At 37.2% G+C, this 25,085-nt stretch overlaps 1 protein-coding gene across 5 annotated transcripts in view; it reads left to right on the top strand.

The window, feature by feature from the left end:
• MAST2 (microtubule associated serine/threonine kinase 2) overlaps positions 1–25,085 on the top strand; it is a 206,790-nt gene that overhangs the window by 49,091 nt on the left and 132,614 nt on the right. Inside the window, exon 1 of one of the 5 annotated variants that reach the window (XM_070786619.1) lies at positions 15,633–16,145. The exons of the other annotated variants lie outside the window; for them this stretch is intronic. Coding sequence (XP_070642720.1) covers positions 16,107–16,145 — 39 coding nt within the window. The 5' untranslated portion in view covers positions 15,633–16,106. Of the gene's footprint in view, positions 1–15,632; positions 16,146–25,085 lie in introns of those variants that run through there. 5 annotated transcript variants of the gene reach the window in all.

Raw genomic sequence — 25,085 nt, 5'->3', positions numbered from 1 at the left:
TGAATCTGGGTGTTCTGTTTACCTGGTGTGACTCTATGGAGTTGTGGTCTGTTGTCTTCTGTACTGTGACTCTTGATCTGTATTTCAGAATGCTGGAATTAAGAGCATCTCTGTCCAACAAAACTTTTTACAAGGCATTGTATTGGATCTTCTATAGTTGTTTATGTTCCTGATTATGAATGCAAATGTAAATTGCTATACTGTGTGTATTAAAGGGATGGATAGGCATCTGATCTAGCCTTCTTGTAGATTCATGTGCTGTTATTCTACTTGGTACTTGCCTACTTATATAAACAGTCAGAGATTAGCTAAAGAATAATTATATCTTTCCTTTAGAAGTAATTTATTGGAGGTATTTATTAGTATTTCCACATCAACTAGCATTTTTTTTTATAACAGGGCCAATTTTGAAGGGCTCATTTACCACATGATTAATAACATTTGTTAAATACATCCTATGTGCTAGGGGGTATGCTGAGTATTTGAAATGGATTAGCTTTATTTAATCCTTATACCAGCCCTATGAGACAGGCATGATTACTCAACCAATGTATGAATTGAGGACATGGAGATTTAAAATTGGGTAACTTGTCCAAGTTCATGCAGATGGTTCATGATAGAAATATGGTTTGAATGCTCATGTCTCTTTGTAGAATGAATGCTCTTAATCTCTGATGTTTATTATTTTGTGATCATCATATCTGGGAAACTTCTCTGTTGGTTTCATTTGAACCACTTTTGTTGAGAAATTATAGAAAAGCCTCTCCTTTAATGTTCTATAACAACTCCCTTTTCTCATCTAAAACCAGACAGTAAAAAAGGTTAGAGCAGTATAGATTTAACTGGACCTTCTGTATTTTTATTTGCTAAACCTAGCAACCCTAAACAGGGACGGACCTCAGAACAGTAGACTTCATTTTTAACAGATGTGGTGTTGGTTTCCAAATTTTGCTGCACACTGAAATTATCTGGGAATCTTCAAAACACTGATGCCAGGCTCTTGATCTCAGATACTCAAATTTAACATGTGTGGGTGTGACTTGGAGATCAGGAGTTTTTAAAAGCTCAGGTTGACCGTAATGTGCAGCAGAGTTTGGGGACCACTGAGATGTGGGAAACTCAAGGTTTCAAGGAACTTCCAAAAATCCCTACACAATGTTTTTTTAATCTTTTCTTCTCTTAGCAGATATTAAACATGCTGTAATAAATATCCATATTTATATATCCTTAAATACTGATGCTCCCTCTCTCTAAAATAGATCCTTTAAAATGGGGTTGCTGGATCAAAGGTTATATGCATATTTTATTTTAATAGGTATTATTGTTTTTAATAGTTTACCTTCTACCAGCAATATCTGAATATACCTGTTTTCTTAAATTTCTCTGTTGCTGCTGCTGCTGCTGGTAAATCGCTTCAGTCGTGTCCAACTCTGTGTGACCCCATAGACGGCAGCCCACCAGGCTACCCCATCCCTGGGATTCTCCAGGCAAGAATACTGGAGTGGGTTGCCATTTCCTTCTCTAATGCATGAAAGTGAAAAGTGAAAGTGAAGTCACTCAGTTGTGTGACTCTTAGCAACCCCATGGACTGCAGCCTACCAGGCTCCTCCGTCCATGGGATTTTCCAGGCAAGAGTACTGGAGTGGGGTGCCATGGCCTTCTCCGAATTTCTCTGTTATTAGATATTAAAACTCTTGTAATTTTTGCCACACTGTGTTATTTTTTTAAAATCTTTATTTCCCAGATTACCCATTTATCCATTCTGTCATCCAACTTGATAGTCTTTGTCTTAATTGGAGTATTTGGTCTGTTTTCTTTTATTGGAATTACTGATATATGGCCATTTATCTATTGCCTTACTTTATGCTATTTGTCCATCTTTTCTGTATTTCTTTTTTTCCTGTTTTCTTTTGTATGGATTGGTTAATTCTTTCTCATTTTAGTCTTACCAACCCCAGCTAGTTTAGAAATTTTGCACAATTTCCTTTCTTTAACTTAGTAATTACCATATATACCTTGCAGCCTGGTTATTTTTTATTGTCTTCCCCCCATGAATTCCCTTTAGGACAAAGAAGTTTTGTTTTTTTTTTAATTTATTCATTTTTAAAATTGAAGGATAATTGCTTTACAGAATATAAAATTATTTACAGGGCAGCAACGTAGAGACACAGACACAGAGAATAGACTTATGGACATGGCGAGGGTGGGAGGAGGCAGGAAGGAGAGGGTTCAAGATAAAGATTGTGTATTATGTATCTGTATCTTCAGTATATTCTGATGTTAAGATTATTTGTATTGGATTTAAGTAACCAACACCAAATAAAACCATGCACCATATAATGTTTACTAGTAGCAACCATAGTAAATTAATTGCTGAGAAGAGGTAAGAGAAGGGAAAGTCACTCAGTCATGTCCAACTCTTTGCAACCCCATGGACTGTACAGTTCGTGGAATTCTCCAGGCCAGAATACTGGAGTGGGTAGCCTTTCCGTTCTCCAGGGTATCTTCCCATCTAGAGATCAAACCTGGGTCTCCCGCATTGCAGGCAGATTCTTTACCAACTAGCCACAAAGGAAGCCCGAGAAGGGGTAAGAGGAGATTCAAAGAATTATGTGTATTCTTTTGAGATTATAACTTCTAGCTGGGGGTATAAAATGAAGATACAGGGAAAGCTAACTAAATAATCCATGATAATAGAGATTCATATTCCCTTATCTGAAACCATTGAAAGTAGATATGTTTTAGAGTTCAGATATTTTTCTTTGTACTTTAGAGATAATGAGGTGCATATACTATATTTTACCTAACACAGCAGCAGGATCTGGGGTGCTCAAGTTGTCAAACACATTATACTTCTATTGCAAAACGTGAATCTTTACATTGAGTGGGTGTAAATAAACATTAAAGTTAACTTAGTTCAGTTTTGCTGCTAAATTATTTTTGGTATCAAAGTTGCTTTAAAAACACTTTAGATTTTAAAAGAACTTCTTAGATTTTGGAATTGGAGATAAGGGATTTTGAACCTGGATATTCCAAGTGATGGTATATCGTTTACATACTTTTAAGAGAAGTAGGAAATCTTTGTGGTTCAGGTGATAAAGAAGAAAAGACATCACAGAGGTAATAATTTGAACTTGATCTTGAGGAATAGCTAGCTAGAAAGAGTTTGAGAATATCTATCTGTCTTACAAGAATAGTTAGGAAGAAAACAGTGGGACTGTGGACTGATTAAAATATATCTAGTTTTGAGTCCTGACTCTGTCCCTAATAATTTTGTGACATTAAGTACACAGACCTTTCCTTCCTTCTACTTCTGCTTTTCCTTTCTTCCTTCAACTTCCATCCTGTCTTTTCTTTTTCCTCCCTCTCTCCTTGCTTTCATATTTTCCTCCTTTCTTACTTTTCTGCTTCTTGTTATACATTTATAATATAGATGTTATTTATAAAGTACTTAGCACAGTATTAGCCATTTAGGTACCAGCAAATGGTAGTAATTATTTGGAAAGCATTTCACAAATTTAAAAATAGAATTTTATTTAAATTTTATTTTGTTCTTCAAGACATCTTGCTGAAGAACATACTGTATTATTAGCTCTGGAAATTGTGACATAGTATGAATGTACTACTCAAGATGATTAATGCTAAATTTATTTCTGATTCCACTGTTTTCTCTGTTAAATCACAAATGCCTATACAAAGTGAACTTTTTCCTGTTTCATCTATTATTTGCAGAGAGTCTCAGAACATTTCTTGGCATCAGTTGGGCAGGGTTATGTGATTGTGATAACATTTTGTATTGACTGGAATTTTCTAATTAGTTTGCCTCTGTGTAGGCTGCTTTTTTTCTGTCCTAATGAATATATTTTCAGTCCTTTTTATTGTTTAGTTGCTAAGTCCTTTCAACTCTTTTGTGAACCCATGGACTGTAGCCCTCTAGTCTCCTCTATCCATGGAATTTCCCAGGCAAGAATACTAGTGTGAGTTGCCATTTCCTTCTCTAGCGGATCTTCCCAACCTTGGGATCAAACCTACATCTCCTGCATTGGCAGGTGGATTCTTCATCACTGAACCACCTTTCAGTCCTTCGAGGCAGCAGCATTCAGAAGTTAGCAAATGAATCTAGGAAGGAGTCAAGACATCATGTCAAAATATACAAAGATAGATATTTTCCCCCTTCAAAACCATTATTTCATGAGTAAAAATTCCAAATGATAGAATAAGTTTAAATAGGTTCTAAATATTATATAAAATTCTAGTTATGCATGTTTTTCTACTCTTGCCATGGGCTTGAGTCTTTGAAAGCAGAAAGGAAGAGGACTTCATTTAGTAATGCAAAAGGCTGTATAGTTTATATATGAGCTCACACTACTAGAAAGACCTTCTCTTTATGTTTTCACTCTGATGCTTAAGAAGCTCACAAAGTCTTTCCCTCCCTTCCTCAGTCAGATGTACCTAACTCTGGCTTTGTCAGTCAGCTTTCTAGACTGTGGTTTTACATATGAAAGAGTTAGAAAGTAATAGTCTTCTCAAGTAGAAAGTGGTGGTCAAGGTTTCCCATTTGAAGGTTGTTACTAGTGGGTGAACCCACTCTAGTATTGGCTGGAGAATTCCATGGACAGTGGAGCCTGGCGGGCTACAGTCCATAGGGTCACAAAGAGTAGGACACGACAGAAGTGACTTAACACGCATGCACACACTATTGAGGGTGGAATGTAGGCAACCATTTATAACTCTTGAGATCTGGCGTGCTGTGATTCATGGGGTCGCAAAGAGCTGGACACGACTGAGCAACTGAACTGAACTGAGAAGCAAATTAGTTAGGAGAATGGAATTTTGACATACTAAAATGATAGACTTGTTCCTTCTTTAATATTCTTCATCTTGTAAATGGTGCCACAATCTTGGTAAAAGATGACATCCTTGATTGTTCTGTTTTTCCACCTCATGTTCAGTCCAAGAGCTAGTCTAGTTGATTCTCTGTATGGAATACACTCTGAATCTGTGTATTTCCCTTTTTCCCCAACTCTGCCAAGCTTTATTGCTGGAACCCTACTCCACGCCCCCATTTCTCTAGTCTAAACTGTTCCAGTAACTTATTGGATTTCTCTGCATTCCATTGACCTACTTGCAAATAACTCTTCACAAAGTAGTCAGCACATTAAGATAAATTTTAAATGATTTTTAAAGAAAGTAGTACATTAAAAAAGAAAATGTATATCAGGGACTTCCCTGGTGGTCCAGTGGTTAAGACTCAGCACTTCTGTTGCAAGGGATGCAGATTCAATCTCTTGTCAGGGAACTAAGATCCTGCATGCTGTGTGGTGCAGCCAAAAAATAAAAAATAATGTATATCAGATTATGTCATTCTTTTGCTGAAAATTACCCAATAGCTTCCCTTTATACAAACAATGAACTCTAAATTCCTTATCATGGTCTACCAAGTTGCTATATGATCTGGTCCCTGCCTACTTCTCCAAACTCATACAGCAAGGTTCTTCTTACTATATTCCATCTTAGTGTTCTTTCTATATAATGGATCTGTTCCCACCACAAAGCCTTTGCAATTAAAATTTTTGCTACAGCTGATAAGCACTTTTGCCTGATCTTTTAATGACTGTGTCTTTCTTTCAAATTTTATTTCAAATGTCATTTCTCCCCCATCACACATTGTTTTCTTCATAGCATTTAACAACGTGTATATAACTATGTAGGTATTTATTTACCTGTTTTTATTTGAAAATATAAGCTTCCCTGGTGACTCAGATGGCAAAGATTCCGCCTGCAGCGCAGGAAACCTGGGTTTGATCCCTGGGTTGGGAGAATCCCCTGGAGAAGTAAACCAGGGGATCCTCTGGTTTACTTCTGTCCAGGCACGAATACTGGCAACCTACTGCAGTATTCGTACCTGGACAGAGGAGCCTGGTGGGCTACAGTCCATGGGATGCAGGAAGTCGGACACAACTGAGTGACTAAGACACAGACTCTCATAGCATACTTGAGGATTTCTGATTTTTGCCTTGTTCATTAACATCCTGACTGCTCTGCTTGGTGGAAGGACAAATAAGAAATGATGGGAGATTTTGTTCTTTGTAATGTCTAGTGCAAACTGTCTTTGCATGCGTGCTAAGTTGCTTGAGTCATGTCTGACTCTTTGCAACCCTATGGACTCATGCAACCCATGAAGCTCCTCAGTCCATGGAATTATCCAGGCAAGAATGCTGGAGTGGGTTGCCATGCCCTCCTCCAGGGGATCTTCCAACTCCAGGTGATCTTTGCGACACCAACTTATGGATGACGCTTCTAAAGTAGTGTACCATTTTACATTTCCACCAACAGTGTATGAGAGTTGTAGTTGTTCCACATCCTTGCCAGTGCTGACTCATGTCAGTGTTTTTAACCATAGCCATTCTAACAAGTTTAATTTGGGGTTTTAAAGTCTTAGAATCATTCTGTCAGATGAATATTTTAATAGGTATTTTAATTGAACTAACTAATCAATGTTTCAAGGTAGTTTATGCTCCTTATAAAAATTACTCATGCAGTAGGGTATCATAAAATGAACAGTGTAAGAATGGATGTCAGAAATGCAAGTGTTAAAGAATAAAGAACTTCTAGCAATATGACAGACTAACCTAAAGGTGAAGAGTCCTTCTGGTCTAAAGGCATAGAAATGCTGGATAAAATATACTTAAAAATAATAAATACCATAGAAAACCACAGCTGAGCACAGTTAAAAAAAAAAGAAAAAGGAAAACCCCCATTTGCCAAGATCAGAAGGAAAATTAAAAGCCAGACTAATAATTCTTTCATAATTCATGGTGTGTTTGGACTTGCACATGAGCCTTAGAGTTTGGGGCTAGTTAAAAACATTTTTTTGTTGTTGTTTTGGTTATTTTTACACAAAGTACATGCTTTAAAAATAATACTTTACTGTAGTATAATTGGCATACAATTGGTTGTACATATTTAAAGTGTACAGTGTAAGTTTTAGCATATGTATACATCTGTGAAACTACTATCCCAACCAAGATGATGAATATATCCATCACTTTCAAAAGTTTCCTTTTGTTCGTATGTGAACCTTCCCTCCTATACTTCTCTCTCCTGTTTCCATACCCAGGCAACCACTCTTTAGCTTTCTGTCACTGAAGATTAATCTGCACTTTCTAGGTTTTTGTGTGAGTAGAATTATCCAGTATGTACTATTTTGTTTAATTTCTTTCACATATTATAATTATTTTGAGCTTGATCCATGTTGTGGCATGTATCAATAGTTCACTCCTTTTTATTGCCAAATGGTATCTCATTGTATAGCTATACGAGCTTTTTTAAATCCTTTGACCTGATGATGAACATTTGGGGTTTATTTCTGTTTCTTGAACAAACTACACTGTGAACATTTATGTAGTATCCTCTGTGTAGACATATGATTTACTTTCTCTTGGATAAATTCATAGGAGTGGAGTGGCTGGATCATATGGTAGTTGTATTTGAAACTTTTAAATAACAGCTAAACTGTTCTAAATTAGTACACCATTTTGCATTCCCACCAACAGTGTGTTAGAGCTCCAGTTGTTCATGTCCTGGTCAGTGCTGACTAATGTCAGCCTTTTTAACTTTAGCCATTCTGACAAGTGTGTAATAGTATCTCATTGTGCTTCTAATTTTCATTTTCTAATGATTAATGATGTTGAGCATCTTTTCATGTACCTATTTGCCATCCAAACAACTTCTCTGGTGAAGTTTGTTGTAGATGTTCTCCATCAGGTTGAGGAAGTTTCCTTCTTTCCCAGCTTAATGATAGTTTTAACATGAATGGATGATGTATTTTGTCAACTGCGTTTTTGCATGTATTGAGATGATAAATTTTTTCTTTTTTTAGTCTGGTAATTGGTGAATTATATTGATTTTTTTTTTCATTGGCTGACTTTGAAAAAAAAATTTTTTGGGGGGTGTGGGAGGTGGCACTGTGCTGCAACCAGGGATTGAACTAGGGCCCACAGCAGTGTAAGTGCTGTCTTAACCACTGGACTGCCAGGGAATTCCCTCATTGGTTGACTTTTAAATGTCAAGCCAACCTTGCATTCCTCGCATTAACCCCACTTGGTCATAATGTATTGTCTTTTTAATATATCATTGGATTTGATTTGCTAAACTTATTACATTTATTTTCCTACGGGAGATGTATGGTTTATAGTTTTCTTTTTTTGTAATGTCTCTTGCCTGGTTTTGGAGTCAGGATAGTGCTGACATTTATAGAATGTGTTTGGAAAATATTCCCTCCTTTTTAGTATTTGGAAAGAATTTTTGAAGAATCTGTTTTAATGCTTGGCAGAATTTAGTATAGTGAAGTCACTTGCACTTGTCATTTTATTTGTAGGAATATTTTTAAAATACAAATTCAATTGCTTTACTAGATATAGGCATATGTGTATTCATACTTTTTATATTTCTTGAGGGGAATTTGGTGTTTTATGTCTTTTAAGGAATTTATCCATTTAATCTAAATTGTGAAATTTATTGGTATCAAATTATAAATCTGTCATCCTGATCTTGGTAATTTTTTCCTTCTTTTTTTCCTAATCAGTCTGAATAATGGTTTATCCATTTTCTTAAGATCTAGCTTTTGGTTTAATTGATTTCTCTTATAATAAGAGAAATTTATGTATGTATGTCTATATTTTCTACTTCATTGATTTCTACTCAGCTTTATTGTTTTGTCTGCTTACACTGGATTTTATTTATTCTTTCTAGTTTCTTGAAGTGGAAGCTGAGGTCATTTCTTTTCTAATATAGGTGATTTAATAGTAGTAAACATTTCTCTTGTTATACTAATGCTTTAGCTACATTCTACACATCTTTGACTTGAGTTTTTAAATTTTCACTCAGTTTAAATTATTTTTCAATTTTCTTTTTAATTTCTCTGAATGATGAGTTAGTCATGGGTGTTCTCAAATATGAAAGGATTTTAAAATATGTCTTTTGTTCTTTTCTAAGTTATTTCCATTGTGGTCAGTTACATATATGACTTGCCTTTTAAAATTTATCGGTTCATGTTTTATTGTGTTGAATATTGTCTACCTTAGTGAATGTTTGATGTGCACTTGAAAAGAATGTATATTCTGCCATTGTTGTGTGAGTCCTATACAAGTGTCATTTAAGTCACGTTGGTTGATAGTGTTTAGGTTTTTTTTTTTTGGTCTTTACTGCTTGCTATATCAGTTGTTAAAAGAGTATTTTGGAATCTCAAGATGGGCAGGAGGTCAATGCTTGTGCTATCTATGTTTTTATTTTTTAAGTCATTGATTTTCTAGCTTTGATTTTGTACTAAATTACTTTGGGCAGTTTTCACAGCAAAAATCATTTTAGGTCATCTAAGCCTTTAAGGTGAGGGAGATACATAATTTAGGAATTAGAATTTAGTGATAAGATTTCCAGTTTCTATAAAAGTTTTGATTTATTTATGTCAGTGTTTAGATTGAGAGACTGAATTTTTTGGCATATCTGTTGGAATGTGAGTATGACTTTTAGTTTTATTCTTTAAAAAAATAGGGAAAACAAAACCTCTAAAAACAGAATATAAAGGAATACAAAAGTGCTTTTCTGTTTTTGAAAGTTGTTGGCAAGTTTTCTGTTTTTGTTTTTAAGTTTCTTGTTTTGATAGTGCAAAATTTACATTGTAATAAGCAAAAGACATAAAAATGATACTGCTTTTCTATTCTGTGATTGCTTATAAGTTTTGCCTGCCTTTTAAAAGATGACATTAATTTTTTCAGTTTCAGCCCATTTTCCTCACCATTTGACCTCTGCTAATTTTCAGCCCCACATGAAATAAATTACCTGATCTGAGGGACTGAGATTGCTTCTGGCAAACACAGTTAATGGGCTGTTTTTCAAAAGGGGGCACAAAACTTCAAACAAAAGGTCCCTCAGATATATGGGGATCTTGGAAACAAAGTAAAGTGCGTTAATAGGATACGGTAAAATGGAAATATAGAAATCAAGCAAGTTTCAGCTGGTTTATTTAACTTTCTATTTTGAAATAGTGACAGTGTCTCCTAAGGTTTGAGTGGGGAATCTTAAGTGTAAACTCATGCATATTGTGAAGTGGGGATATCAGTAAAATCATTGTCTTTTTACCTTGAGGAACATATTTTTCCTCATTAAACAGGCCTATTTTGAAGGAATTTTATGTGGCTGGCTGGGTTTCCACTTAAACAACAAATTAAAAGGAATCCTTTGTGGAGGACCTGTCATGAACCGTAGAGGCTCCAGGTTCTATGCCTTGTACTGCGTGCAGTACTGCATGCCTGGAGAAGTCTCCTCCAAGACTGCCTTTAGGACTTGGGTTTTACAGCCAGTTAAGTTTTTCATTGAGCTTACATTGGCTTGTTTACCATATAAAGCTCCTTATAGCTTTCCACATAGGGTTAGTCATAAGATATTTTATTCATGTTCGGATAAATGAGAGGTTGATAGTTGTTGGAAAGTGTATGTTGCAACCTATTCTGAGAACTTAAGTATTAAATTTTATTTATTTCTACAGATGTTCTAGTTTTTAGTTAGTTATTACCAGGTAGTCTTTTAGACACCATATTAATATATGGTAGAGAAGTTGATGAAATGTTCTGTATATCCTTTCTAGGACAGGAAACCTCCTCCATCTGTTCTGTTTAGTTAAAGCTGCATGTTCAGGCAAAACGGGGGTCAAGTTACTGCTGTGTGTTTTCTGAGCAGGTTACATCTCCTTCTTGGGTCCTAATTTATTGAAGTATAAAATAAGGGATTTTGGTTCAATCATGACAACCGTTTCTAAGTCAACTTTATTCAACATAAACTGTTAATTTTTCTTAGCAGTCCCTATGTCTAAACCCTTCCGTTCCTGGCTGCTGTATTTGCTAACCTCCCAATTATTCCTCCCCTCTCTTGTTGGATGCTGTCATCAGGTATAAGTCTTCCTATTCCTATCACTATCTTTATTATCTTTATCTTCAGCGACCATGTGGATCCTTCCACATGGAAGGATTCTGGCATCACAGTTACTTGACTCCATCATTATCATCATTTCTAGCCCACTTATGCACCCTCTTCAAGACCATACGCTGTGCCTTGGAATACTTCTGACATATTTTCCCACTAAAGTCATAATGCTGGACAACCTGGTCACCATGACTGGATAGATTTTCAGCTCCCTCATTTAATTATTCTTAGAGTATAACAGTTCTTAGGCTTATCAGCATTTCTATTAGACTCTTTGAATTTTTTCCTGTTCTTTAATCTTTTTGCTTAGATTCCATTAACTCTTTTGCCCCATTTTTGTTGATCCATCTGGTAAATTTGTCTAATAGAACTTTTGCCCTTGTGTTACTGTAGTTTTACTGAAGAAAGCCTCACATGGATTAGATTGGTGGCTGGCCCTATAAAATTATGATGAATACTGCCTGTTAATTCTCAACATTGCTTTCCAGTCCTTTTTCTTTTTTGGTGGGGTCCAGTGTCCTGTCGATGGTTGTTCAACAGCTAGTTGCAATTTTGGTGCTCTCACAGGAGAAGATGAGCACACCACCAGTCCTTTTTCTTGAAGTGATCTTCTTCTCCACATTATCTCTTTCGAGTTCTCTTTGCTCCTCTCAAATCTCTATTCTCTTTGCTGACTTCCTCCTTATTTCACAGGGAAATAGCTATACTTGAAAACTTTATTAGCTTCTTTACCACTAAGATTATAGATATTTTGTTACCTTTACCTGCTTTTTCTTGTGTTACAATGGAAGAAATATTCCTCCTCTGATCTCTCTAAATGCTGCGAATCCCATCCATTCCTTTTCATGAATAACTTCTTAAAGAGAATTATCAGTGAAGGATAGAGAAGTGTTAACTGGAAGGCAAAAGAGCTGTCAAGATCTGCCATCTTTATTTCTGCATTTCCTGCTCACTCTGTATCACTTCATGGCAAGTAGATGGGGAAACAATGGAAACAGTGACAGACTTTATTTTCCCAGGCTCCAAAATCATTGCAGATGGTGATTGCAGCCATGAAATTAAAAGACGCTTGCTCCTTGGAACAAAAGCGATGACAAACCTAGACAGCATATTGAAAAGCAGAGACATTACTTTGCCAACAAAGGTCCGTCTAGTCAAAGGTATGGTTTTTCCAGTAGTCATGTATGGATGTGAAAGTTGGACCATAAAGAAAACTGAGCACCAAAGAACTGATGCTTCTGAACTGTGGTGTTGGAGAAGACTCTTGAGAGTCCCTTGGACAGCAAGAAGATCAAACCAATCAATCCTAAAGGAAATCAGTCCTGAATATTCATTGGAAAGACTGATGCTGAAGCTCCAATACTTTGGCCACCTAATGCGAAGAACTGACTCATTGGGAAAGACACTGATGGTGGGAAAGATTAAAGGCAGGAAGATAAGGGGACAACAGAGGATGAGATGGTTGGATGGCATCACTGACTCGATGCATGTGAGTTTGAGCAAGCTTTGGTAGTTGGTGATGGACAAGGAAGCCTGGCGTGCTGCAGCCCATGGGGTTGCAAAGAGTCAGACACGACTGAGTGACTGAAATGGATGAACTGTAACCCATTGCTGGTGGGCTTCTGCTCCTTTCACCCATCTACCTCTGAAACTCTTCTTATAGAGGATACCAGTGACTTCCAAGTCAGAAAATTTAGGGGTGTTCTTTAGATATGGGTCTCTTGGCAGCATTTTTTACTGTTCACCCCCTCTTAACACTCTTTTCCTGGCTTCTCTTGTGGCTCAGCTGGTAAATAATCCACCTGCAATGTGGGAGACCTGGGTTCTATCCCTGGCTTGGGAAGATCCCCTGGAGAAGGGAAAGGCTACCCACTCCAGTATTCTGGCCTGGAGAATGCCATGGACTGTATAGTCCTTGGGGACTGTATAGTCCATGGGGTCACAAAGAGTCAGACGTGACTGAGTGACTTTCACTTAATAACTTTAGCAGTCTTGATTTTCTTTTCATCTCTGTTTATTCCTTTTCAGTCTCCTTCAATTTAATCAGCATTTGTAAATATTATTTTAGTATTAAAAATGAAAGTGTAGGGCTTCCTGGTGGTCCAGTGGTTGAGAATCCGCCTGCCATTGCAGAGGACCTTTAAATTCTTGCCCCGGGAACATCCCACATGCCACGGAGTGGCTAAGCCCATGCGTTACAACTACTGAGCCCATATGCCCTAGAGCCCGTGCTCCACAACAGGAGAAGCCCCCGCAATGAGAAACCTGTGCACTGCAATGAGGGAGTAGCCCCCTGCTCTCCACAAAGCCCACGCACAGCAACAAAGACCCAGCACAGCCAAAAATAAATAAATGAATCTTTTTTAAAAAGTGAGAGTTGATTAGTTTAGAGAGAAGAAAGCAAAATTGGCATGAATTTTGCCAAAACACGAGGCTTTCAAGAAGCCAGGTTGTGGCAGGAAATTTTAGGTAGAGTGCATTCTATTTTGTCTTTAGAAATACTGAAAAAGGTTAAGAAGCATCAGTATATGTTGCTTAAATTACTCAGCAATCCAATAAAATATATGATTGTATTCCTGTTTAACCTCAAAGAATATGAGCTGGAGAAGAAGGATGGACGTACTCGGGAAGCAGTGCATCGTTCTTTCTCATTGGAAGGCTAAGGTTGCTTCAGGGTAGTGTGGAGATGAAATCTGTTGTTCCTGTGTTACAGAGAACATAGGAAGGGGTTTGTTACTGCATTTTTTGATTAGTGAGGACTGGTTGAAGATTTTTAAGCTGGGTACACTTTGGATACAGAGACTGTCTTGGCCAAGGGCTGGTAATCCTATAACATTTGTTTCAGTGACCAGACGGCAATTGGCCCTGGAAGCCTTTTTTGTGGATTTCCCAGTGACATGAATTGAGTGCTCTTTGACACTCCTTTAGCGCTTTGTCATAATTCTCGGATGGTATCATGATTACTTGTTTGTATCTGGCTTCCCTATTGGATTTGAGCTCTTCTGAAGTGGAATTATTAGTTTATGGGTAATGTTAATCTTGGTAATTTTTCCCCACCGCCCATCTCAATGCTTGACATAGTATATGATTCCTGAATTAGTAAATGAATGAAGAGTTTGAATTTTTAATCTCTGGCCTGAACAGTTTATCAGAATATATCATTTCTACTTCTACAGGATTAGAGACTCGTTCCTACTTCCTCTCTGCTATTGAATATGTTTTAGTTAATAAAATCTCTTTTGATTGAAAGGTTCTGTAGCTTTAAGAGCCTGTGACTTTGCAGACACTCTTCCACTGGATAACACACCCTATGCAAATCAGCTGTCTGTTCAGGTCTTGTGTTTGTTTTCCCCATAGACATAATCCATCCATTAGTTGTTTAAAGCAGCAGATGGAAGGAGTCCATGGAGATGTGGATTTATTAGCTCTCACAATGAAAGACCACACTGGTTGTGCTCCAGATTAGAAGGTTTTTGCTGAATGAAAGAGAAGTGGATCCTGTTTTCTGTGCTATTTTCAGCAGTGTGGCTAGCTCTTGTGACTGGAGTCAGTTGTAAGAAAGACCAGAAAAAGATTTTGTAAATAGACCTTCCTTCAAGCCCCAGACTGTTTGGTGCAGCTACCATAATTATAGGAGGGGCAGCTTTTTCTCCTTGTTGGGTACAGACTGAATCTGTCCTAGAGTTGTTGCTATATTTACTCCTTAGAGTAAAGGTATGTATAAAGCATCCTGAGTCAGGGTGTATACATACTTTTATTTATCAAATTAGGAAATTTGGATTAATACCTTCTGAAATCCTTTGGAGAGGGAATAATTTGTGCATGTCCTACGAAGAACTGTGACTGTGAGTTGGTAGATCATGTATTTAACTCTCTTCCTAAGAATGTACTGCTTCCTTTGCTAACAGTTCTTTTGTGACTTATTAGAAAAATCACTCACTTGCCTTGATTTTCTTTCCCCTGTGTTTACTAGGATTCTGGCAACTACTGTAAAATTGGAAAGTTTAAACGTTGCTTATGGAGTGTTTAAGTGATAAAATCATATTATGAGAGCTAACCTTTCACTCCTGAACTCTCTTTATTTTATATATATATAATATATATATTTACAACCTATATATGTTAAAAAGAGACTTGAATCACCTTTAAACTTGGTGCAAGTCTTGCTTTGAAAATAACAACCAGTGACCCAAGAAACAATTCTGAGATTATTAAAGTCCGGGTAAAACTAGATTTTTCTCATGCTGTGCCCTTTTAGAGGTCTGTTGGAATGGGGAGCTTTTCCTGTGACAGTACTGTCAGCAATGAATAGATGAATGAATTTGTCCATGCTCAGAACTCACCACACGTGTACAAGCCCCCTCCAGGACATAAAAGAGCATGGAGACTGACCTTAGCAATGATCTAAGCTCCAGAGGAAAGAGGCTTTCGTGACTGTCCAAGAAGTGAAGACCAGCGTATCTAGAGATAAAGAAACAAAAGAGCCTGTGACAGTATCGAAAGAATCTGACATTTGCTTTGTCTGTACAAAGGATGAAAAGAATTTTGCCGACTTAGTCAAAACAATAACTGGTTTTATATCAGCCTGAGCTCAAAATAGAGCCTCAGAATAATATGTTTTTCTTTGTATTTCTGAAGAATTATCTTTTTAAAAATGTACGTGGCGTGGTTTTGTTTTGGGAAAGGAAAACGTGACACGGATTTTATAAGCTTAGTAGCTGTAGGTGGAGACTCTCTTGTTTTGTGTGCCAAACCTTTTTAATAAGCAGTGAAGTCAGGATATTAAAGATTGGAATTTTTTTCAGGGAGCTTTGTCCTTTTCTTGGTACTTCAGATGTTTGCAACCAAAAGGGGTATGTATGGAAGAGAAAAACAAATAGGAAAAATTTCCCCCTTTTGTGGTGGTGATTCAGATGAGATTTGTCTGGACTGCTGTGAAGAAAGACGTGGCTGTGATGTGAGGCAGTGATTGTGTACTCACGCTGGACTGAGAGAAACCTGGTTTAGTGGAGCCGTGGGCACAGCATGGGGAAAGCCTGATTGTGTGCCTCTTTCCCCAGCAGTAAGCAAGTAGGCTCTAGTGGCTGACTGTCTGGAGAGTGGCTTTTGTTGGTCTTCTATCTATTATGGATGATTCCAGTATTCTACAAAGGAGAGGGTTACAGGTGAGTAACAGAAAGCCTTTTTTACTAATCTCCTTCCTCTTACTGTCTATTGAAAATATACTGAACGGATGGCTTAAATTTTATTTAATTCATTTGAGGCAGGAGAGAATGCTACTAAGTTCCTCTATATTCCATTATGTGTAACTTTAATTAAAGGAATCATCTAAGACCTTTCTACTTTAATAGAAAAATTTTGCTGCTTGGGTTTACTTACCCAAGTGGAGCAATTGAGTCAGACCCACGCACACCTAGTTTTAGACACCAGACGTTTCTGACAGATTGTCTATAGTAAACGTATTCTGTTACTGACCACTGTGCCTGCCTCCCAGCCCGTCTTTCCCTTAATTAATTCAATTATATGTGTTAATATATGTTTAACCCTACACATAGCTTTAAGAACTTTTCTAAATTATCACTTTGCATACATAATGTAACCATATGTGATAACCATGTATCTGAAGCCAATTTTGGAAGCCTTCTCCTCCCTAAGTCGTGGATCATTTTGGTACATGAAGAAGTAAGTAAAATATAACAATGAGGGGGAAATATATTGGTAGACAACCTTCAGCTGAGTTTTAATGAGTACCTTTAGCACTAAAAGAGTACATATTACAACTATTTCAGTTTTGATGATTAATTTTTTTATGCTTTGTAAAGTAGATCATCTTGGCTTAGTCTTGATGAAAAAAATGTGCTGCTTGGGCTTACTTACATTATGTTGAGTGGAGCAATTAAATCAGACCAACACACATCTAATTTTGGACACCAGACATTGCTGACAGATTGTTTACAGTTCATTTAGTTCATCATTGAATGTTTTAAAGGATTGACATAGTAAAGGTTTCAGGATAAAACCTCAGTCAACCAATGAAGTTCTTGTCATGAAATGTAGCTATTTCTCTTGTTTTGATTTTGTTTTTTTTGACATTTGTAAAGCACTTTTTTTGACAAAGTACCTAGGGTCTTTTTACTTATTCTTAATTACCATTATTTTGGTTTCTTTAAAGTGCTCAGAAGGAAAATGTGTAAGATTGGTAAAATTTGAACAAGTGATGATATTTGTAGGTCATCTTATTTGTGCTTCTGGTTAACGGCATTGCAGGCACTCGGAGCCTCCTGGGAGCACCCACTGCACCTTCGGCAGCTGTTTAGTACCACCGGGCTTTCAAAGTCAAAGCCTTATTTAATTTCTCCTTTTTAGTACAATTGGTTCCGTAAGATTTGGCATTTGATTTCTTGGGTGTATTTTGAGAAGTAGTTATAAAGTACTCAGAATACCTCTGATAAATAGTGATTTGTGTTCAAGTAGCTGTTAATAAAAAAAATGGCTGGCTTGTAAGCACATTTAAGTGCATTACCTATTTATATCTTTATTTCTCTTTAGTTTCCAGGATTCAGAAAGGGAATTCTGTTTTTTGAATGGGAATATTTTCAATTATTGTGCTTGTTTTGTGTTAAATCAGTTATTTCCTTCCTAGTGACTGAGTCAGTCTCTAATATCTGCTACCCTGTTTACTGATGCCCTTCCTCTCAGTTCTTTTTTTCTATCTAGCAGGAGTTCCAAATTGCCAGATCACAGAGCACTGTAAAGTGTTTTCTTACAGCCTCTTTTTTTTTTTAGTTGCAAGTTTACTCTTTAGAAGGGGCTTCCCTGGTTGCTCAGCTGGTTAAGAATCCATCTGTAATGCAGGAGACCCCGGCTCGATTCCTGGGTTGGGAAGATCCACTGGAGAAGGGATAGGGTACTCACTCCAGTTTTCTTGGGCTTCCCTGGTGGCTCAGCTGGTAAAGAATCTGCCTGCAATGTGGGAGACCTGGGCTTGATCCCTGGGTTGGGAAGATCCCTTGGAAAGGGGAATAGCTATCCATTATCCACTCAAGTATTCTGGCCTGGAGCATTCCATGGACTGTATAGTCCATGGGGTTGCAAAGAGTTGGACACGACTTAGGAACTTTCACTTTACTCTCTAGAAGACTGCATTGGAACATTCTGAAATAGAAGTAATGCTTGAAAAGCAGCAGTTTAGATTATTTGTTTTAAACAGGTAAATTGTTAATATAAAACTTTAAAAGCTGATTTTAGATTTGTTTACATAAACACATAAAAGCTAAAGTGTACCCAGTGGTCCGGGCTTCACTGATAGCTCAGTTGGTAAAGAATTTGCCTGCAATGAAGGAGACCCAGGTTCGATTCCTGGATCAGGAAGAACCCCTGGAGAAGGGATAGGCTACCACTCCAGTATTCTTGGGCTTCCCTGCCGGCTCAGCTGGTAAAGAATCCACCTGGAATATGTGAGACCTGGATTGGATCCCTGGGTTGGAAAGATTCCCTGGAGAAGGGAAAAGCTACCCACTCCAGTATTCTGGCCTGGAGAATTCCTGGACTGTACAGTCCACGGACTCGCAAAGAGTTGGACACGAGCAAGCGACTTTCACTTCACCCAGTGATCCAGATAATCTACCGGGTAACCTCAGAGGAGAAGATGAAAATCCAAATGAATATCTGGGCCTTACTAACAGCTTTTTGGTGAACAAGTTAGACTTCTTAAAACTTTTCCAGAAAATCAGTGAAGATGCAGTCTACTTTGATCATCCAACTTTCTTTGCCAGGTTTCCTGAGAGATATCTTTGCAACCCCATGGACTGTAGCCCACCAAGCTCCTCTGTCCTTGGAATTTTCCAGGCAAGAATACTGAAGTGGGTTGCCGTTTCCTACTCCAGGTGATCTTCCCAACTCATGGGTCAAACCTGTGTCTCTGTGTCTCCTGTATTGGCAGGGGACTCCTCACCCCTGTACCGCCTGGGAAGCGCTGAGAGGTACCAGCATAGTAAACAGGGCATTCATGGTGCGCCTGTTTTGCTTCCTACATTGTTGGACTATACATTACCTCAGTCAGTCATCATGATGTTGAGGACAAATACATATTATCTGCATTTTCAGGTATAGATAATTTTAAAGAAGAAACAGAAAGTTGATTCAAATTATAGTTCTGCCCCATGCTAACCATATAACTAACCATGGTCACATTTTGAAAAACTCTCAATGCCTCTCTTTAAAATTAAAAAATATTGAATTAGCAATATGGGGAGAGGGGAGGAGGGGATGAGATATATGGAAAGAGTAACATGGAAACTTACATTACCATATGTAAAATAGATAGCCAATGGGAATTTTCTGTATGACTCAGGAAACTCAAACAGGGGCTCTGTATCAACCTAGACGGGTGGGATGGGGAAGGAGATGGGAGGGAGTTTCAAAAAGGAGGGGATATATGTATACCTATGGCTGATTCATGTTGAAGTTTGACAGAAAACAGCAAAATTCTGTGAAGCAATTATCCTTCAATAAAAAATAAATTAAAAAATAGTGAAGTATAGTTGATTTGTAGTATTGATATTAGTTTCAAGTGTACAGAATTCAGTATTTTTATAAATTATACTCCATTAGAAGTTACTGTAGAATGATGGCTATAATTCTGTGTGGTATACAATATATCCTTGTTACATATCTAATTTATACATGGTAAGCTTGTATCTGTTAATCTCATAGCCCTAATTTGTCCTTCCCCACTTCCCTCTCCCCTTGGGTGACCACAGGTTTGTTTTCTACATCTGTGGCTCTGTTTCGGTTTTGTGTATACTTTCATTTGTATTATTTTTTAGATTCCACATATAACTGATACCATACAGTATTTGTCTTTCTCTGTCTGACTTTGCTTAGTACATTTGAGAGTAAAAGGCAAGGGCTGCAGCAGGAAGACCAGTTAGGAGACTGTTGTGGTCCAAGAGGCAAGAATGATTAATAGAATGGAAGAGAATGATAGCATTGCAGGCGTTCTGATTGGCCTTTCTTTTTCAGATATATGAAGCTCAGTACCTTCTCAGGGACAAACAGCTTGTAAAAGTGACTGGGCTACAGATATAGGTCAGAATAAGCAGAACTGAAAGTAACAGAAAACTTGACCCTAAGTGGTTGAAGTATTAAAGAAATATATTGACTCACAAGTATGGAAATCCATAGGTTGGATGGGTTTCACAGTTGGGTGATCTTGAGTCTTGCTCAGCTAGTGGCTTCTTTTTCAACTGGCTTCATACTTATTAATAATAGAAAAAAGATCTATAGTGGTTTCAGCCCACACATTCACACACTACAGCACCCCTGGGTCCTTTTAGACCTCTGGGAGATTATGTGAGCATTTTTCTTTTAAACTGGAGGAGCCTCCATCCTGTGTACGGACTGACATCATTTTACTTGAAGAGCAGTTGAGGTTTGGGTCTTCCATATGGTAAAAATTGGCTCTCATCTTACTGCTGCTTTTGGAGCAGCTGCAGTGTGAGAGATTTGAGATTGCAATTCCTTGTGGATGGAAGAAGGTGCTTTTCTATTTGTGCTATTTTCCAGTCAACTTTATGGAGGTTATTTTAACTTTGAAGGGTCACCTGACTAGCCACCATATACAAACTTTTATTGTCAGCTCTCTTAGTGTCATCATTTCTGTAACGTGGTAAGTATTTGCCTGTAAGGCAAACAAAGTAATTGCCCATCATTGTATAGAGTCCAGATTTTGAATTGAGAATATGCTGCGCCTTCAGGCAAAAACTGTGTAATGTTTCTTTCTTGATTTTCTACCTTTGATGTTCCAAAGTGCAAGTGCCATCATTCAGGGGTACTTGACTGTTTGGAAAACATATGATAGCATAATACATACTGGGAAGCATTATTGTTCACAGAGCTTTCTTGGGATTTTTAATTTTGAAAATTATGACTATCCTAATAAATTATGATCATCATACAAGATGCAATTCAGTTTAGATTTTAGTCTTAAAAACAAAAATCTTTAAGAACCAACTAGATTTCAAACATTCTTTTTGAAAGTTATTTCATTTTTAAAATGATAGCGACATGAATAATCATGTAACCTAATAATTTCCTCCTGGTGTTCTAAATTTTGTTATTCTTTATGTGGGAAGTTTGATAAAATAAGAAAAATTGCAGTTGTACTCATCAATCCTTAGTACCATTAAATATTTTCATCATGTCAGTAAATTGGATGCCTTTAAAAATTGAGTGATTTATCTATATGCTTTCTTTTTTTGCTCTGTGCTTTATAGTATACTCCTATGTTACAGTCAAAACAGACTTTTTTTGGATTATTTTTTCCATATTCATTTATGTTCTCCAACAGTTTCTCATTCTTAAGTGTTGTTCTCTCCTTTCTGTACTAATGTCATCGTGGATAATTTCAACATCTTTGCAGAAAATTGAGTCAGCTTCAGAACTTTAGAATTCTCTTCTACTTCTTAGACTTTACTCTTTTAACAACATACTTTCACTAACAGTGCATATTTTTATACATGGAGTTATTATGAATAGAATATCTTATAATATTCTAAAATTACAGCACCTTATCATCTCTGTGTTAAATTCTTGTATTCTCCTGTGTGAATCAGGATCACAGTTTGAAGGACTGCAGACCACTTCCTGTAGATGTGTTTTATTTGACTAATTTTGTAGATTTTAAGAAAAATTGACCATCAAACATTTTTCATTTTATATTTTGTTGTTTCATACATTTACTGTATTTTATCATTTTAAGGCTCTCATCTTTTTACTTTTTAACAGCTCTGAAATGGCAGTATGTTACTTTTGATGGTTTGCTATAGTTTAATTGACAGTGGTTATTTTGTTTTGCTTAATTTTTTTTTTGACTGATACCTAAAATAATGGCATCTGTTGCAGTTAGTAGTTTTTGAGATTTGATGAAATATGTGACCTTACTGGCCCCTGAAAGTATTTGAGTTTGCAATATTTGTATCTCAAAGACCACTGTTGTTCTTAGGTTCCTCTGTTTCTTTTTCTAATGTCTTGAAGATCTCTGTTTCTTTGATTCTTTGGTTTTCTTTTAATAAGCTGTTACTAGTTGGATGTGTTTCCTTTCTGTATTATTTGAGATCTGTTTCACTAGTTTTTCTAAAACCAACTATCCCTTTGTTTTAACCTTTCCAGTGTCATTTTGCTTTTGGTGTATCTGTTTCTAATGGCTTGCAGTAGCTTCTTTTTTCCCCCCGTCTATACTGATAAACTTGTCCATTTACATTTGTCATACATGGTTTCTGCCATACTGTTTCTTGCATTCCATGTCCTGCATGTCCATGCTTTACTGCTCTGATTCTTCTTTGCCATTTAAAAATACTGATTAGTTTTTTGGCTTGGGTTCTTGTTTGATTTTTCTGACTCTACTGGTGAGTTACAACAAATTCAGATTTTAACCCCCCTCCTGAAAAAGAGACTCCTTCTTTCTCATCAACCCTTCCAAAAATACACGCTATTTTTTGTTTAGCATTTTAGTTCTTTTTTAAAAATTCTACAAGTTAGTTATTTCTATTTATTGTTGTTATTTTATATAGTCAGTACCTTTTGAAATTTATGTACCTTTGCTAGTTTTCTTGTTCAGTATTTCTTTTTGGGTCTTAGGCTTCTTATTGGGGCTTCCCTGGTAGCTCAGACAGTAAAGAATTTGCCTGCAATGTGGAGACCTGGGGTCTATCCCTGGGTCAGAAAGTTACCCTGGAGAAGGGAATGGCTACCCACTCCAGTATTCCTGCCTGTAGAATTCCATGGACAGAGGAGACTGGTGGGCTACAGTCCATGGGGTCACAAAGAGTCAGACACCCACTGAGTGACTGACACTCTAGCCATTATCTCTTCAGATATTGTAACACTTGCATTTACTTGTTGCCTTCTGAGATTTGAATTGGACATATGTTGAACACAAATGCTGGATGCAGAAAAGGATATACTCTATATTCCATGTAAAGAAGATGTCTGAAAAGCAAAACTGACCTATAAAGTTGAGAATTAAGATAGTGGTTTTCCTGGGGAGTGTAGGTAGTGACTGGAAGAGGGGACATGAAGATGCTTCTAGACTGATGGGTTATAATTCGTTTTTTAAAAACCTGGCTGTTGGTTACACTAGTGTGTTCAGTTTTCAAAAATTTGAGTTGTATGCTTACATGCATTTTTTCTATATTTAATAGTGTAATTTAAAAAATAATAAAATATTTCTTGTCTTCTTTCATCCAGTTGGTCACTGAAATATAGGATGGTATTGTTATCAGCAGTGGATTCTGAGGGGCCCCTTGAGTGTTTTTCTCCACTCCTGCTGTCGCTCCAAACAGTGTTATTTATGTGAGCCACACTATATGAATTTACTTACAAGTTCTGTGAAGAGATATCTAGTCTTTTAATTGTGGAGAATACCCTCTCCCCGCACTCCACCCCCCTGTGCTTTTATATGTTAGCTGAGAAGTTGTCTCCAAAACCCAGCCCTCTACCCACCTCCAATGGAGTGGAAAGTTGAGTTATGTTTCTTGAAAGTGAAAGTTTCTCATTCATATCTGACTCTTTGCCACCCCATGGACTGTACTGCTGCTGCTAAGTCGCTTCAGTTGTGTCCGACTCTGTGCGACCTCATAGACGGCAGCCCACCAGGCTCCGCTGTCCCTGGGATTCTCTAGGCCAGAATACTGGAGTGGGTAGCCGTTCCCTTCTCCAGGGGATCTTCCCAACCCAGGGATCCAACCCAGGTCTCCCACATTGCAGGTGGATTCTTTACCAGCTGAGCCAGCAGGGAACTATTAGTTTCCTTTTCTGGGAAGGGTGCTGCTACTTAGTAGAAGAGGAATGAACGAATATAAGTGAGAATTCAAATAGAAAATGTGAAGGGGATTCTGACTGGGAGCTGCCTTAGGCAGAGATAGCTTTGATCATAGTCATCTCCATGCTGGTGGCTATTGATAGAAAGGACAAACGCCAGCCTTGTGACTCTTGGCTTGCATATTTACTTGTGGGGGTAGTGGTTATTGCCTTTAGACACTTGGCTTTTGTCTTTTCTTGGAAATACTTTATGGGTTTTGTCATTGTGAATAATGAGTAATGCATATAGACACTGATTCCTCAAGTAAGCAGCACCATCTTGTTTTGTGTGTAATACCTTTAGAAGTTTGCTTTGTGGAAAAGTGAAAGGGAGTGATTAGTTATTTCTTTAGAATTTAGTATTACAGCTTTCTTTGCCACTTAAGAATATAGTTCAAGAAAAGAGAGATACATCATTTTTGGCAGGCAGTGTCAAAGTATGATAACTTGAGGGATCTAAAATGATAATAAAAATTACAGAGACTCTAAACAATATATCCTTGAGTTTTGGGAGCAGAGTTAGTATTTGGAGAATAGCAATTCATCCATTAGCTTTTAAACCCTGTTGGAGGTGGGCCAGATTAGAAAAATGCAACTTATTATTAATGATAATTCAGACCATCAAACTCTAAATTTTTTTTTATATATCTTATGTATTTTTTGCCCCCCACACATACATATCCTTCTCCATTACCAATACCATTCACGAGAATGGTACTTTTTGGTTTGTTTTTTAACCAAGGCTGAACCTACATCAATTTCATCTTAATCACCCAAAGGCCTTAGTTTACTTTAGGATTCACTGTTGGTGTTATATATTCTGTGGGTTGGGACAAATGTATAATGACATATATATGTCATTATAATACACAGAATATTTTCACTGCCCCAAAAATCCTCTGTGATCTACCTGTTCATCTCCCCCTCCCCCAGTCTCTGGCAATCATTGATCTTTTTACTGTGTCCATAGTTCTGCCTTTTCTAGAACATCATATAGTTGTAATCATACAGTATGTGGCCTTTTCAGATTGATTTCTTTCACTTAGTAACATGCATTCAACTTTCCTTCATGCCCTTTCATGGCTCAATAGCTCATTTCTTTTTAGTGCTGAATAATATTCCATTGTCTGGCTATACTGCAGTTTATTTATCTGTTTACCTACTGAAGCACATTTTGATTGTTTCTAGGTTTTAGCCATTATTAATAAAGCTGCTCTAAACATCTATGTGGAGGTTTTTATGTG

This window comes from Bos indicus, chromosome 3 (genome assembly GCF_029378745.1).
Source record: "Bos indicus isolate NIAB-ARS_2022 breed Sahiwal x Tharparkar chromosome 3, NIAB-ARS_B.indTharparkar_mat_pri_1.0, whole genome shotgun sequence".
In the NCBI taxonomy this organism is placed as follows: domain Eukaryota; kingdom Metazoa; phylum Chordata; class Mammalia; order Artiodactyla; family Bovidae; genus Bos; species Bos indicus.
The sequence above is the reverse complement of the archived record's forward strand: the minus strand, read 5'-3'. Positions and strand labels throughout refer to the sequence as shown.